At 41.4% G+C, this 18,092-nt stretch overlaps 1 protein-coding gene across 3 annotated transcripts in view; it reads right to left on the minus strand.

Moving 5' to 3' along the window:
* MACROD2 (mono-ADP ribosylhydrolase 2) overlaps positions 1-18,092 on the minus strand; it is a 1,883,327-nt gene that overhangs the window by 468,235 nt on the left and 1,397,000 nt on the right. For all 3 annotated transcript variants that reach the window (XM_074347853.1, XM_074347852.1, XM_074347851.1), the window contains exon 8: positions 16,141-16,214. In XM_074347853.1, coding sequence (XP_074203954.1) covers positions 16,141-16,214 — 74 coding nt within the window. The remainder of the gene's footprint in view (positions 1-16,140; positions 16,215-18,092) is intronic.

Genomic DNA, 18,092 nt, shown 5'->3' on the forward strand with positions numbered 1-18,092 from the left:
CATGGACCCATTTAGCGGTTGAGTGAAGCCTCTGCATCCGTCTTAGAATACGGATGTAAAATACATGTAAATATTAAAGATTACAAAGAAAACAATTTTATGGAGATCACAACTACCTGAAACAGTAAAATATGCGCTTCTTCACTAACCCATTAGAACGAGATCTAGTGATTTGAAGTCACACAGCATAAGTAGTGTTTTGAGACCCCCACATTAATGGCATGCGGAATCGCTGATGTCTACTGATGACAAAGTCACAGGAAATGCTGGTACCACTGTGGTTTGTGACAACAGTCAAGATGGAAGGGAGTGCTAAATTGCAGTTGGAGGTTAATGAAAATCGTTGTATTTTTTTCCCCCAAGTTCATGAACTCCCTGAGACCTCTTAAGAATCTGTGGACCATGGGTCAGCGGCATGTTGGCGAGGAGGCATTTGGATTTTACTCCCAGGGGAAAGGAAGCGCTGAGCAGGGCGTGCAGGCTCCAGTCTGTGTGCCCATATAAGTCAGGAAGCCCCAGAGTCTTCCTGGACTCTTTTCTCTGCCCAGTGCCCCACAGTGCTCTGAGCACCATCTGTCCTGGCCCTCACCTCAGTGTCATGTGACAACTGTCTGTTGGTGCGATCTCTCCCACCAGATTCTAAGGACAAGATCGCTGTGTCAACTGCCTGTGTATCAAGCGTGCACACAACCGGGGACACACCAGCTACTGAGTATCTGTGAGATCGATGAAAATGAGGCTGCTTGGGAAAGAATTCCACATGAATCTATACTGCCAACATTATTCTGAAGAACATATTTTCCTTTTGGAAAGGGGTTCTATAAGGAAATACACATTTTATAAATAGTATCAGACTTCAGAACCGGAAATGGAAACACTGACATTATCAGGTAGATTTATAAATAAATTAAAAGTAGATTGATTGAAAAAAGATAATGTAGTTACCTAAAGACCCAGGTGCCCTGGGGTTTAAAATCATAGGAGTCTCTTCAGGGAAACAGAAGGCCAGGTAGGCAAAGGGGTTAAGCACTGTGCACACCAGCTACAGATCCACAGATCAAAGGCTCAGGCAAGAGGATGAGCTTCTAGGTAAATTGAGTTTCTCCAGTGCGTCCCTAGAATAAGTTTCCCATCTGTAGACAATAGCTTAAAGCTGCCTAACCTCACCACGCTGCCATCCATCCTTGGGTGGGCCACATCCGGGGCCTGGCTCAGGCTGTGCACTCAAGAGCTGGTTTCCAGCCCCTGTGTTTATCTGGTGGAGTTACAGGGATCAAGACTTGAATCTTAATTCAGAATGCCACTGAAATACAGATAAAAGCCTACTGAGCATGCTCACAATCTGATAGGAGAAAGAAGGTCTATGAGACAGGTGTACTGGGTTCGCACACATTTAGCTCTGTCATCGTAGCAAACAATGTAAACTATTCAGTCAATGTGCTTTTACCAGGCTTTCTATTTGCCAGCCCCCACCTCCCCCGTGTTAAACAAACACAAACACAAAAAGCACACAGGTGAAATGACACACTGTCCTCAAGTCACTGGGAAAGCTAACAGGTAAGTCCACAATTACAGTAAAAGCCCTGATACTTGTGAAAGAACCCTTTCTAAGGTTTCAGAGAGGAGTGAGGAAAAAATTCCCCCAAAATGCAATATTCAAGCAAACATGACAGGAGTAAATAAAGGAATCTGTCATTTCCAGAAGCATGTGCTCTAAACAAAGGCAGGGCTGATCACCGAGAAACTGGAGCCACTGTCAAGACCTGTCTACTCTCAGGGGGATGTCAGCATTCTCTGGACTTGCTCGTCACCTGATCAGATTTGGCTAATGCGTTAATGACAATATCCGTGGCTCAGAACTGTTGCCCCGACACGGCTGCAGGCCGGCTAATCAAGTCCCATTTTGTTGACTGTTTCATCCAACCTGTACCGTGTATGGGCCTGGCACTGTGCCAGGGGCAAGCAAATAAAAAGTGACCAAACCACGGGCCTGTTGTCTTGATTTCACACACAAAAATTAACAAGCAACTCTACATAAGTCATATGAGCAACAGTTATAAGGTACCATGGAATTATGGTGGAAGAGATCCCAATTAGACTGTAGTGAGATATGTAGGCACTGAAAACAGATCTCTGCAATCACTGGATATTTTGTCATTGATCTATGGCTTTACCATTTGAGAGTTTGCAACAAGAGCTTCAGTCATGACTGGAACCCACCATTTTTTATCTTGTATGATCCCCATAACTGGTCTTCTTTTCTGCACCCTGGAATATTTACCAAATGTGATATTCAATAAATATTTGTGAAGAAAAAAAAGAAAACAGCTCTCTGAAATAGTAATCTACTTTCATTATCAAGTTAAAAAAAAATATGCTTTCGATGATCGTGGTTAAGAACTTGGAATCCTGAGATAAAATCCCAACTCTGCCATTTATCTACAATGTGGTCTTTTGACATTTCACCTGATATTTCTAAGTCTCAATTTCCTCATCTATAACATAAGGATTACAATGACTACCACATAGGATTTCTGTGTTAATTAAATGAGATCATCCAGGTGAGGTGCTTAGACAAAGGAAGCATTTGATTTTTCAACATATGTGACATTAAATATATATATATATATTTATATATGATTATATATATATATTTATATATGATTATATATATATATATATAATTATGTATATAGTTAGTAAAACATCAAGCTCAAGCTGGTTCGCTTTTGAAATCCATCCTCAGCTACCTTTGGTAGCCCAAAAAGTTCACTTTTATTTGTAAAAGAGTAGTATGCCACATTACTTTTCAGCCCCAACAGTAGATCTCTTGAACTCAATATAGAGAAGAATGAAACACAGTATGAAATAGGGTTTGCCTAAATCAGACTCTCTCTGTGTCTCACACACACATGCACACACACAGATAACCTCTGCTGTGCACACTGGCGGTGTTCCACATTTCATTCGGTTCATGGCTCTACTCTGGGTAAACCAACAGCTCTGAAGAGTTCCACAGGTAAACGGTAAAGGGGGTAACCCTTTACCCCCATTCCTGCTGCAACCATCTCATGGAATTTCTTTAATGATACATTTAATAATAAATCTACTAAAACATCCCAGAGTATACATTTATCCCCATCCTCTAAGCAAAATCATTATCTGGCTGTATTAGAAGCAGGGAAATGAATTTTCGTTTTCCTTTGCCTCCTGACCAGAACATGACTATGTGGGGGGAGCAGGGTTCAACCCACTGCAGGCAAATGGCCATTTCCTGCCTCTAGACAGAAAGGCTTGAAAGAACTTACAAAAAACAGTCAAGATCCTCTGCAGACATCCAATAACTTATAAGGAAAAGAACATTTTGATGAGTTAGTGCAAATGAATCAGGAACATATGGATCCTATTTCCCTTGTGTTTAAATTGGTAAAGAGAAAAACTTCTCAGAAAAATGAACTCCGTAGATGTCACTGAACCCAGGGGAAAAACATATGAGATGATTACTTCAGTTGCCCTGTGCTTAACTGAAGCGCGCCCAGGTCATTCGTAGCTCATTTTGGACCATCAAACACACAGCCCATCATGTTCTAATTGTTTTCAGAGTAAAATTCCAGACAGCGGAAGATATTTAGATGGTTAGTATATTCACCAATGAATTTTAGTATAGTGGTTTATTTTCTAATTCCTTAAAAGAAAGTTAATTTTGTCAGTGGTAGGAGATTCTGGAAGCACCATGGGTAACTCCTGTCTGCACACCCAGGGGCCAATCTACTGGTGGGTGTTATCAGCAGACTCCCATGAAGGACAACATGGTACCCATCAGAAACCATCTCTTGCAGCAGTGCTAAATGGTGGCCCCATTTGCTTCACGTGACTCAGCACTTTATTCTCAAAAGGTTTTTCAGGAACCAATGTAATAAAGATGCAAGAGACAGACCAGCTGGCTTTCTTTTGCAATCTGACTATAATTGTTACTCAAATAATGATTCAGTTGTATACGCTGATGACTTTCACTTATTTATTACATATATTTCACGCATGGAGACATAAGAGCGCATCCCAGAGACAATGATTACCAGAAACAGGATATTGGAAATATATGAAAATGCTTTCTAAAAGAGAGAAAAAGCCCCTACGATGTATAGGGTGTCCCAGACAGCTGACTAGCAAACCCCATGGAAATATAATGTGAGTTGAGGCGACGTGCTATATACAGACATGATCAAAATTGTTTATTTGTCAACCCATGTCAAGGGGATTATAGGACCAAAGAAACAAGTGCTCATCAGCACCAAGGCTATGGTGGCCAGTCCAGTGCCTTCTAGACAGGACATTCCCACCAAAGCTTCTAATGCCTTGTTAGAAGGACAGTTGGATGCTGGTTGAGAGGTGGGGGTCTACCCTCACAGTTCTCAGCAGATCCTTTCTTACATTGAAGAGAATAAATAGGTGCTTGAACCTTAGTATGTTCTAGCTGGAAAAGAGCCTTCAGAGTGACTGGTCTAATCATTCTCAACCACCAGCTGGAGACATTTTTAAAAAACATAGGCTGCTGTCCTCCCAGACATGTCAATGCAGTAGAGCTAGGGTATAGTTCTGGTATCTGAATTAATCAATTCCCCAGGTGATTTTCATCTTATTTTATAGATGAAGAATGGTCTGGAGTGATTATAGCATCTCCTGGAATATCCTTATTCCTAGGTCAGTGCCTTACTGACAAGCTTGGCAGTGCCTGGGTCATTAGGGGAATGCTTTAGTGGATAACCAGGCAGGAAAAATAGCTCAGGCTAAGGAAGGATCTGCTGGCTAGAAACAGCCAACATTTATGTTGAAAAATAAATGCAGTTGAATTATTCCTATGCCTTGTTCAGGCTCTAAAGTCAGCATACAAAGTGAAAATTTCATATGAGCAAAATTAGTCTTTCAACTCCTTTAGGAAGGTCCTAAGTTAGAAACTGACATATCTCTCAATAAATTCAACAAAGCCCATTTTTCCTCTAGCTTTAGGAGAGATTGCTTGAGTTTTTTAAGTCCCCATTGAGTGGAAGATGAAGTTTTTGGCTAATAATTAGGAGCAATGTCAGAGAAGCAACAGCAACGAAAAGCCTTTATGTACTAGCATTACAGAAATGGAGAAAGAAAGCTAAGAAATATACGAGGATCCGGACCAACTGGAAGAAAAGTGGATTCATACGTCTCATCTCATGCAAAGGTTTATTGTGAAAGTGAAAATAAATTGCATCATTTAAAAATCTCTCTCTTCTTACATCTGTCTTTTAAAGAGTACACATAGCAGAAGCTGTATGTACGGGCACCTCCTCCCCGTAGGACATCACTTCCCCAGTGCCCAGCAGGTCACATGCCACATGGTTACAACCCTTGCTGAAGAACCAAGCTTAAGATCAGTAGTTCAGGATCCACCTTCCTTACCTGGGGACTTCAAACTCAGGATCAAAGATGTGAACCCTTCATTCTGACCGGTTCTTAGTGGCTTGGATTCACCACAAGTTTGGGGAAATGTAAATCCCCCAACATTCTTCTATTTCCTGCTTCATGCAAATCAATAGTCTCCTCATTCAAAGCCTGAAGCTCCCTGATGTGAACTGAGGACAGCTTACTTGTCTACCCTCAGGCTTACTTGTCTACCCTCAGGCTTCCATGAGATTGGACTTCTAAGGAGTCCTTGAATAGAAATGAGAACTTGATGTGATTGAGAGGTGGCATGTCAGCAAGTCCTTCTATCCTTGGGCTCATAATCCAAATCCTCCAATCCAGCTTTTACCCTAATTAAGCTGATACTGTACATCCATAGGTCCATCCTCTTGTGAAGTTTCTTCTAGTATGTTTTTGGCTGAAGAGCCAAGACATTGGAGAAATGATGGCTTTGCCAGACCTACTCATGTGTCTTACCATGATGAGTAGCAGTGTCAGCATCAAAGGAGGTGTGGTTTTCATAGAGGCCACCTCTACGTCCAAATGTGTTAGGAGAAGCAAGGAGATGAGTACAGCTCTGGTCATGGCTTCCATCTGAAACAGAGTTCTGGCTGAGAACTCCGCTTCTCACAGGCAAATCATTTAACTTCACTAGAATGTAAAAGTACTTTTTTTGTTCTTCCCTGAGCTGAGCTGCGTGGCAGTGGCAGGATTGCTGACTTCCCATTCAATCATGGCAGCACATGAACCATATTCAGTTAAGGTGGGGAACAAGGCACAAGATTTCCTGCCCTCTGTACCTAGCACAGGAAGGCACATGCTTCCAGCTTTCGAAAATGGCTGTAGAACACCCCTCAGCAGGACCTCTCCGTGTCATTTTTATCCCTGTATCAGATGTAGATCCAACCACGTGCCCAGAGGTTTATTTTCTATTTATAATAATGTCACATCATTTGGATCATCAGCACATCTAACGTCATAAGGAGTTTTAAAGGTTGTCTACTTTGACAGCACCATCTAACCCAGATCAGGGAAAAGCAACATAGTGGCCTCTTCTCCCACATTAAGCGGGTCAAGGTTATTACTCCTGACTCTAAAGATACACTTGTATGGAAGTTAAGAATCATCTTAAAGGCATCCAGTCAGCATATGCAAATGATGCATGATCTCTGGTGTGTCACCTGAAGAGCTTGGAGAATCTGAGACAAAGCTTTCTATTGGTCTGATTGTACCACAGTGACCTGGACAGAGACATGACTGTGGCAGCATCAGTGGGGCTGCTCCAGAAGACACCACCAGTGGTGATGGATCTGGAGCTGGAAGAGACACGGGCCACGTCCCCCATTTTACAGATCAGGAGTACAGCACAGAGAGATGGAGTTAATTGCCCAAGGTTATACAAAAGAGTAGATTAATCTGGATTAGAACCCAAATTTTCTGAGTTTAAATCCTATGTTCTAATTCTCATACCAAGCCTCCCTCTTTAGGATAATAATCACCAGTGGTGAAATGCACCTTGTCTCCTCCCATCCAGCTTCCCAGGAGCCATAAGTCCCATTTTGGCTGCATGAAAGAGGAGAGGAGGCCCTCTTACATGGTGACCTCCTTGATACAATCCTGCAGGCTTTGACATTGTCCTATGGTCTCACAGACTTCCTAGCTATACTCTGCAAAGAGATCCATCTTCTTTCAAAAACACAAATCCCAGTTCTAGGAACATTCTGCTTGTGTCATTTGAGCAAACCTCTTCCTCCCTTTTTAAGAACTGTGCCCTAAAATGCTAACTACAGAGTATTTCTCCTTCACCTGTTTCATGCTACTTATTCTTGGTTTCCATCCAGTACTGCCTTCCATTAAAACTTGCACATTTCTTATTGCCAGGTTACAGTGAAAAAAGAGGAAGACACAGCCATCAGAAACAAACAAGCTATGATTTGCCCCCTGCACAAAAGTAAGTATTGAAAGACTGAGTTTTTAAAAGAGCTCTTACTTCACTATTGAGAACAGTGACTGTACATCTTTTTATTTAACCCAACACACTGGAAACACGTGGAATAATTCCACTGAAAGCAGTGGTTCAACAGAACAGGGATTCTATAAAAGGGGTAGAATAAACTATTTAAAACATGCAGTTTTGGAGGGAAAACCTCCAAATGATTCTCAGCGTTCATTTTTCTCTAGTTGAGAACTATTAGCTTAAGTTGTTAATACTAAAAGTGGAAGTCATTCGGTTTTGCTAAAATATACCAACATTTTGCCTCAGTTTTGAGTCTTCATTCAAGTCAGAAAAATGGGCTCTTTGACTCTGCTGACTGCCCAATAATCAGTGACCTCTTCAGCAAAATATCCTTCTAGAACAGAACCACCCCCTCCCTTAAAAAAAAAAAAAAAAGATGGCAGGGAACGTGGCCACTGCCACTCCTGGGCCCCATCTGTTTCTGCTCCATCACCAATTTTCCTTTCTAACTCCAGTTTGCAAAAAAAAAAAGTCCCAGGAAATGACTCTAATCCGCCTATTTGGGGCCCTTGCCCACATGTGCACTTTGAGTGACAGAGTTCGGGTATTCTGAAGTAGCTGCCATTGGGCACAGCAGGTTGCAGGACATGAAAGTGTCCAACCAGTTGATCTTAGGGGTTTCCATTTCCCTGAAGCTCAGCGGCTACATCTGCAAAATTAAAGATTAAAACACCAACCTTGAGGAGAGTTTTGTGAAGATGGAACAGAAGGTTTTACAGAAAAACGTAACAGTATGTGCTCCAGACACATCAGGAGCCAGGAAAACCCTGGCTTCCCTCCTTTAGCTACTTCACATTCCTCCTCCACATCTCCTAGACTGCTTTCTAGAACCCCTAGACCAAGTGGCAGTGCATATATATTTCCTATTTAAACAGCATCTCCCCCCACCCAAGACAATATATTTTCATATTTTCTCTACACTGCATCCTATTTATCTAAAAGTAATGGGGGCATAATGGACACTGTGCTGGGTTATGGACGATGGGCAGAAGAGGACATGTGTTATTTATCTTTCAGCACAGAAATCAGCTCCTAAACTATCTGGAAATATAGAAGGATGTCACTGGAGCACACTGGGGCCTTGGTTATACAGACGTCCCCTGCTAGAAGGAAAAAAAAAATCAGACTTTTAAAAAGTTCTCCATACAGAGTAAGACTAGGGGAAAGGGTGCTTTAGCATCCTCACTTCAATGCTTAAAGTGTCCGATTAAAGCCCTGCCACCCTAGGCACACTGGCTACCTGGCAGTGGTCTCACTAACTAAAGCAGGAAAATGTATATTATTTCATTTATTATGCGTCTCATTGATGGAAACAGGATTCATGAAGCTCGGAAGCATCAGCGATGGGCTCTACTTTCTGGCTGCAGGAACTTGGAGGTGCCTGTTGAGAACAGACGCTAAAGCAGATGAGGATGGAGAGGTGAGTGGACATGCCCACTTGGCAAGGTCGAATGGGGAGCCATCTATAGCATGTGAACCCTCCCTCCCACCAACAAAGGCAGGAGCTTCCTGGAGGTGTGGCTTTTCCTCTAATGATGCATATTTAGAATCACACGAGGAAGAGATAAAACTCACTTCTGCCCACCAATGTCACTGCCTGTCACAAACCCCAACGAAGACAGTCTGAGAATAGAGGAGAATTATATGTATGAAAGAGAGCAAGTACGTGAGAGAGAATGTGTGTGTGTGTGTGTGTGTGTGTGTAAGAAAGGGAGGGAAAGTGGGAAGGGAGGAAAGAGGAGGAGGGAGAAAGGGAGAGGCGAGAAGGGGAAGGGAGAGAGGAAGGAAGGAAGAAAGAAAGATGGAGGGAGAGAGAAAACAAACTGTTTGCAAGTCATCAGGGTTCTTGACAAGCAGAAGGAACACGGCATGTGGGCAAAGTCTGGGAATAATTTTCTTCAATTACATCGCAGCGGAGGACCATCATGGTTTCCACCTGCAGATCATGCTTGGGCTAGTCAAAGGATACATTTTTACAGCAGCATATTAGGGTGATGATGATTATTACCATAACCACATTCCTACACAGAATGTGAAGATTTTAAGGTGGAATTTCTTTTTCCAGACACACATCTTTTAAGCTTCTATTACTTCAAAAACTAAGGTGGGCACAGATACTGGAATAATGTTTCTAGACCTAAGAAGATGTCCCCCTGAGAGAACACTGAGCACCTCGTCCCCTCCTCCTGGGTCTCTGAGTGTGAACCACACCTCTGACTTCTGCAGAATCGAAGGATGGTGCATCGTTTTGCATTTCTGTGAAGAATCTTCCACAAAAACTGAAACTTGGGGTGAAGGATATAATTTTCCCATCAGAAATGTAAGCATCATTCCATGTTTCCTTCAAGACCCCCTATTAAGAACCACAAAGATCCTAAGGTGTTTTGTGTCAGTGACATAAGGCAGGCCCCATACTGTTGTGTTTTTTGGTTTTTTTTTTTTGTGATTCATAATGTGATTCTGAAATAAAAGTGACAAACAATCCTCAACACTGCATATGTTCAAAGACCTCTGCCAAGAAGAGGAAAAAATAGTCTTGGCACCAGAAGCTACAGTGGGATGGTTCCTCTGTGATCAGTGAGGAGGAACCACGTGGCCACGCCCCTGATCTTGTCAAGTTGGCCTGCACACAGCAGAGGCCCCTTCGGGAGGCTGGACCTGCATTTCCTCAATGGATTCCCAAGTCTGCGCTCTGGGAGAGAGGTGCCTGCTCACCCTTCTTAATACTCTGGGGACTGTGTGTCTGACTGTTGGAAAGCAGCTGAGGATGACCGTGAAACTGGAAACCAGTATCTTCACTTCTAAATGATGCCAATGATGAGCCCAAAACTAGTCCTGTTCTCTGGTGGCTGTCAGTTGACCTTTGGCTTAGACAGCACTGGGGAGGGTCTGGGACCTTGGCTTGCAACAAGTTGCAGAGCTGGCATCTGTCTTGGTGCCACACGGCCACCTGCACACAGCATCTCGGGCTGTCCTGCCACACCTGTAGATGCGCTACCTAAAGTGACAAACAGTAGTACCTCAGGTGTCGCACTTCCCTCAGGAGGCACAGAGTAAACAGTTTAAATGACATGTAGGTGATACTTAACATTTTGAACAACAATCTGTTTGTGCTAAAAGCACAGTTCAAAAATATTTTATGTTAGGCAAAGGTCCAAACTCTGCCTGCTATGAGAAAAAAATTTCCACCTTCCTCCTACACAGAAGAAAACTGATTTGGGTTTTGAAAACGCAGCTCTGGGGTCCTTCCCTGCCAATGATATCCCAGTCAAGTCAGGTGCCCACCAAGGACCTTGGAAAGGATAAATTGGGAGTCCGAGATTTGCAGATACTAATTAATATATATAAAATAGATAAACAACAAGTTTATACTGTATAGCACAGGGAGCCATATTCTATATCTTGTAGTAACTTATGGTGAAAAAGAATATGAAAACAAATATATGTATGTTTCTATATGACTGAAGCATTTTGCTGTACACCAGAAATTGACACAACACTGTAAACTGACTATACTTCAATAAAAATATATTTTTAAAAAAAAGATAAACCAGAGATTCATCCATTGAATTGTTCCCACCCCAGAGAAAGGGGTCTGCTTGTGGAGGAGGGGGTCTGTGGGCAGGTGAGGGGAGATGAGGCGATCCCCATACAGTGATTGGATGGGGAAGGTTTCTGGGAAACGCCATCCTCAGACATTGCGGAGATGCAGCTGGGTCTGGTCTCAGGTGGACCACAACCTCCCTTCTGAACAGCTGCCCATGGCCACAGCTTCAGTTAGAGCTCCCAGAATGCAGTGCTGCTGCCGTCCATCTGCTGCTTTAATTGGCAGAGGGGTGGGGGCAGGGTTGTGTCCCACTACACCGAGGCCTGACTGGTACCCTAGGGTTTCCACATTTCAAAGTGCCCAGGAAATTCAGCCATCTTCCAGCTCAGAATCTTCATCTTAGATGCCTTACCCCTTAAGATGACTTCCTGCAAGACTTGACCACAAGTGTTCTGAGCTGCAGGACGGTTGCTCCCTCAGGGTATTTGAAGTCACTGAACTTGACCTCCGGAACCGGAAAAGATCTCAGGGTGTCAAGCCATTCGTAGCTTTTAAAAGTCAAAGGCATCCTATTCTTCTACTTTCCATGGAAAAAATGACTAACATATACACTGCTCCAGAGACCAATAGCCAGATGTCACATGAGTCCGTAAGTTGGAACAACAGAACAGGCCCCGTGGAAACACTGCTTGGGCTAACTTCCAAATCTTAAAGGGATGCCTCAGAGCCATGGAGTAAAGAAATCACTATTTCACAAGGAACGGTATTTTTAGAAGGCATAAAAAATGAGGAATGCATGAAAACTGCAGATGATAACATGGAGCCGCCACCCCGAGTCAGGAGTCTGGGTCACATTTCTGCTGCTCATTTCCATGACGACCTCTTATTTTGCTCCCTTGTCTCTTTAATAAAGTTTCTACTTGAGAAAAACAGGCACTTACAGAAAGGTTATCATGTCATATGCTGTCAATTTTTTACAGCAAACTGATACTCTTTTGATTTTCTGAACTCAGAAGATCTTAATTCTTCATTTAGCTGAAAATGCCAGTGGGTCCACCTCCATTCCTCGCCCGCCTTGTGTCTGATCCCTGGGTCTCTGGTACACACTTGGTCTCTTTAGGCATGATTTCCACGTCTTTGTATTTCTGTTTAGTGTTTAATTCATCTCTCTGGTCTTCACAGAGCAATACCTCAATTCTCAGTAGTGAATATTCTCTTTCATTTAGTGGATATTCTATTCTCTTTTGTTTCTCAATTTTTCAATCAGAAGTCCTTGTATTTTTAATTCTGATAGGCCATGTTTGTGCCCTAATACAATTCCCTTGAGGAGTCTCCTTTTTTTTTTTTTTTTTTTAATTAAAATGCCACTCCGTCTTTTTCACTAGCGCCTCTGTGATGGGAGCCAAATGTCCTATTTGCTCAGCTGGGCTCCTGCAAGTCCCCGAGCCCCTTAAATATGTGCTGACAACATCACCCTCACAGCTCAGACTCGGCAAATGAAAGAGCAGCCGGTGGATGACCAGACGTGTTTGCTCTAGTTCCATCCACTGGGCCCAGGGACTCCTGTCAGGCCTTTCTGGACATGGAAATGGGTGATTTGTGTCATTAAGCAGAATCAAATCAACTATGGTTCTGAAAAAATCATTTCTAAACCTGATGCTGGGGCCTCATGTTCCATTAGGCCTTCTAGAGAACACTCATCCCTTGCCTGGATTTACTAGGGAAGCCTCCTAGTCAGTCTTCCCCTTTCTACTCTGACATCTTTCTAGTTCCTTCTCCAAGCGGCACCAGACTTTGGTTATTTTAAAGATGAATGCAGCACTATATACAATAGCCATGGAAGCAACCTAAATGCCCAACGACAGATGACTGGATAAAGAAGTTGTGGCATATTTATACAATGGAATACTACTCAGCCATGAAAAAGAATAAAATAATGCCATTTGCAGCAACATGGATGGAACTGGATATTGTCATTCTAAGTGAAGTAAGCCAGAAAGAGAGAAAATGATATCATTCATATGTGGAATCTAAAAAAAGTTAAAAAGAGGACACTAATGAACTCATCTACCAAACAGAAACAGACTCACAGACATAGTAAACAATCTATGATTAATGAGGGAAAGGAAGTGGGAAGGGATACATTTGGTAGTTTGAGATTTGCAAATAATAGCCACTATATATAAAATAGATTAAAAGAACAAATTTCTTCTGTATAGCAGAGGGAACAATATTCAATATTTTGTAATAATCTTTAATCAAAAAATATGAAAATGAATATATGTATATATATGTATGACTGGGACATTGTGCTGTACACCAGAAACTGATACATTGTAACTGACTATACATCAATAAACAAACAAGCAAACTGGGGGGAAAACTGTAAATGTGGTCATGCCACTCCCTGCCCCAAACCTTCAACAACTTCCCATTAATAGACATAGAATAAAAATCCATGTTTCTCCATGAAACCACAATACTCTATACTCTGACCCCTGCCTATCTGTCCAAATTTATCTGTGCTATTCTATTGTCTTTGTGTTCCAACCCCACTGTCTCTCACCATTGCTGGCCAACAGTCAACTCATTCTCCCCTCAGGGTTTTCCTCTTGCCGGTCCCTCTGTGTGCACTGTCCTTCCTCCAGCCCTCTGTGTGTCTTGGCTCACTCCTTCCCATCACACAAATCTTAGTTCCGTGATTAGGTCCTCAGAACAATCTCTACATTATCTGAAACCACATCCCTCAGTAACTCTCTCTCCAGTCACCTTGTTTTACTTGGTACTCTTCGGGCTATTTTATTTAATTTTTAAATTTGTATTTCTCTTTTCCTAGACTATGAACATCCTAAGGAAAATATTTTGTTTTTCAGTGTTCAGTCTCTAGGATTAGAAAAGTGTCTGGTGCTTAGTGGGATGCAATAAATATTTATCAAGGGAGTGAATTAATGAATACTTAGCATAAACAATCAGGACATCAAAAGCATACTGCAATAAGGAGACAACTGAATAAATTCTTAACCTAGGTTTTTAACAGAGCAAAAAATAAATCAAAATAGTGTTAGAGAATCAGTTGGTACAGCTTTTATCTATGTCCTAACACTTATAATTCATTTATTAGGTAAAATCTGACTTGTTCAAATTAACTTTTTCAGACCATGTGTATTTAAATAGGAAGCCTGCTGAAAGAGAATTAACACAGGCTATGTTTAAAGTTGCAATGGCAATAACTAAGCTTTGTTTCTCAATCCAAATTAACTAAATTTTCTACAGTGGGCCCAAGAAATGAGCAAGAAAATGATATGAAAGCAAATGAATGGGCTCAAAGACAGAGTAGGCTAGTAAAGAGATCAGAGCCAAAAAACATTAAGTAGGAAACACTAAGCTACAAAAAACATTAAGTAGGAAACACTAAGCTAGCAAATATCTATGAAAAATAACTTTCTGGATAGTTTAACTAGAGAGAACCCATCAGAAGAATTCGTCAATGAGTCGGAAATGTTACCAGCACGTTTGCCATCCATCATCACTTCCTTGAGGTGTCGTGTGGATGTGGGTAGTTCGGTCACATGCCGAGACAGCACATGTGAACCTCCATCAGTGGGAAATATCCTTGGATTACTATTTTAGTGGAAATGATGGATTTACACCAATACACTGGCTCACTTATCAATTTTTAGTTCATGAAACACTCTACATTTTTGCTAAGCAGATGGTTCACAGGAGCCCTTACTATGACCAGGGGATACTTTGAAGGCTACCAGCTTTCAAAGGGATTGAAGCCCTCTCCCTGGCCGCAGGAGTGGTCCAGGGAGGAACGGCTGTTAGATCAGGAGAGGGCAGTCAGACTCTCAGCTCTGAAACCCCAAAGTCTTGAGCTGTTTGATTCAAGATGAAGATAACAATACCTATCCTTGATGGTCAGTAAGACTGTTGTGAAAATAAGACACGTCAAAGAACACGTTTGTAAACTGGCTATTTTATTTACTTTTTTAATTCTGCTTCTTTGAGGTTACTAAAGTTGTCCTCTAAATTGAAGGTGTCATATGTACACCATTCAAAAAGGAAAAGAAAGAACAAGCACCAGAATGTGTATGTTTGGCCAAGGGATCTTGACTTCTACTTGAGATGAACAATGTTCATATTTGTTTAAAAAATGTTGAAATTACAGTAAAAAAAAAATTATTAGCAAAAAAAAAAACAAACAATGACACTGCTGTTTCTTTAAACAGACAGAAGCACCAAGAGCGATCTCTCATGTGGAAACTCCCATAGTTTGCTTCCATACCCAAACACTTCCAAAGAAATCCATTTCCTACCCAAGGAGAAAGCTAGATTCATGGGCTGTGGAAAAAATGCTTTATGGCACTCATGTGAGTGTATAAGGAGAAAAACAAAAGCAGAAAAAAAAAGCACAATATTGTGCGTTCGGTGAAAACTATTTGCTGTTTCAATATGTCAATTGCTAAACCTCTGAGATCTGAGACTCTAAAGTGTCTCTACTTATCATGTTGCTTTTTTTACTTGATCCTCCTGTTCATCACTAAATATATGCCAAAGATCTTAGTAAATTAGCAGAATAGAAAGCACGATGAATAATCTGACAGAAGCATTTAGTCTCATAAAAAATCCCAAACATGACGATTTACTATTATCAAAGCCCATTCCAATATGACGCTCAGAAGTTGCTTTATAGAAATGATTAGTTATAGAGAGAGATCTTAGGTTATGGAAAAAAAATGACCATACACCAGGCATCTCGTCAACAAGGATAACTCTTTAAGGACAACAGCACAAGACGATGCACAAGACGATCCCTTAATCTTAATCTTAATGAAATCTACTCTGTTCTCTCTTTTACACACAAGTCCATCTTATCTAAAGATGTAAAAACTAAGTCATGGTTTAACAAATCTGATCATTTTGCCCACCTTCACCACCAAAACCAATCAATCAATGAATCTGATAATTTTTCCCACCTTCACCACCAGCAACAATCAACATAGTCCCTTCAGCCAATGAATTACAGCTGTGGCTCAATGACTAGGTCTACTTGATATTTATGAATGAAATGTATCTTCTGTTTTGAAATTGAGGATCAAATGAGCATCTTGAATGTTCACTGACTGTGCTATTCCCCTACCTCGTGCTGATTCTTCTCCAGCCATTCCTTAATGGTGCTCAGGGCAATGATCGCAGCAGGCTCATTTGGAAAACCTAAGTGAAGAGCAGAACAAAACAAATTTTAAAAGAAGGCAAAGGTGATAGAGAAGTCAATCATGGTATGATACTGGATTTTTCTTATGTAAACAGTATTCAAATTAACCAATCAGTACTGAGCAAGGCAGACCTTAGTAAGGTGTACACTATAAACGTCACATCACAGGATATGAAGACTATGATCTTACACACAAGACATTAAGGGGGCAGGTCCTACACCAGACTAGAGCTAGAAAGCAATGAAGGACTAATTGTCTCTTCAATCCTACAATATCTATTAAAATGCATTTACATGTACTTAATAGCCTTCAAAACACTCATATAATTTTCTCATTAGAGGTGTCAGATTAATGTTTATTACCTTCAGTTTATAAATCAAGTAAATGTGGCTCAGAGAATGCATGTGGTGGACCCAGGGTCGCAAGGTCTGCAGGACTCCATCAATGAGCTGACATAAGACAGGGCGAACTACTTGTCAAAGGGCCATATCGCTGAAAGCTATCATTTGAATTCAAGGAAGGTAATGCCTGCTCCATTGAGGGCCATTGGAAGTGATGTTAGAGGTGAAGCCAGCATGAAAATGACCTGTTTTTGCAGTATAGGTTTGGTCTTAGAGGGCAGGAGGAATGATGCACGTATAATACATCAGTGAGCGTGAGGGCACACAATCAGAATTTCTGAAGCTCATCCTTTAGCTACTATGAACCAAACACATTCAAGAACTTGCAGAATCATCAGACATTCTACCAACAGAGATAAAAGTATGTGAAGGAATAATGTTATAAGTTACTTGTTTATGGGACAGAGAGAAGAGAAGGAAGTGACTGTTCTATTGAAACTACTGTCTTGCAGCTCACCACTGGCTTCCTAATCACAAAGCCCCACAGCCGTCCAACCGCTCTTCATCTCCTCTGGTATTAAATGTGTTTAACTAGTTTTTCATGTTTCAATCTCTCTTCCCTCCTAGATTTTTAAAAGGTTTTTAAAAATTGTTTTAAATTGTACAATGCAGTGGTTTTTAATACATCCACAAAACTGTGCAATCATCACCACTGACTCCAGAATATTTTCACTATCCCAAAAAGAAACTCTGCACGCATTAACGGTCACTCCCCCATCTCCTGGTAATGGACTCAACTACTTTCTCTAGATTTGCAGATTCCTCTCCTGGATTTTTCAACACTGCCTTCTTCTGCTTCTCCTCTTTGATCTCCCCTGGCTTCTTTTTCTGGGAGCAGCCAGTAAATGTCTGTCATTCCCAACATCCTAAACTCAGCGCTCTGAGCGGATCCTGCATCACTCGCCACCGTGTCCCTGAGGACGTCTTCTAGTCTGGGAGGCTCCCGTGACACTGTGCAGATGCAGAAAGAGAGAGGTGTTGCCAAAATGGGGAGAGCTGAGGTTTAAAAGACCCAGTCTTATGGGAAGGCAAACGCACATTCCAGAAGCTCACACAAATGGTTTCAGCCTCAGTAGATGGATAGAAAATGTGTGACAGGAGAGGAGCAAGAGAGAGGAGTTTAGCGTGTCCCCATTTCCCAGGATGAATGTTGCTTTTCTGATTAGGTTTCTACGTGCTTTTTGCGAGTGTATATTAGGAAAAGTCACAAAATAAAGCAGGGCCAAGATCCACCTGGCTACTGTCGTATAAGCAAGAGAACTACGGTTGTATGAAAAATGTGTGCAAATTCTCAAATCTGTATATTCATCTATGACATTTGGGATTGTGGGTTTGTTTTGCATTCTGTCATCCCATTCGTCTTCCTTAAATGAGGCTTCAAAATGTAAAACCCTTAAAATTAGAAAAGCCTGTTAATTAATCAATTAGCTAATTCATTAAACAAATTATTATTGAGCCAGAAAATAATATATGGA

Source organism: Camelus bactrianus, chromosome 19 (genome assembly GCF_048773025.1).
Source record: "Camelus bactrianus isolate YW-2024 breed Bactrian camel chromosome 19, ASM4877302v1, whole genome shotgun sequence".
In the NCBI taxonomy this organism is placed as follows: domain Eukaryota; kingdom Metazoa; phylum Chordata; class Mammalia; order Artiodactyla; family Camelidae; genus Camelus; species Camelus bactrianus.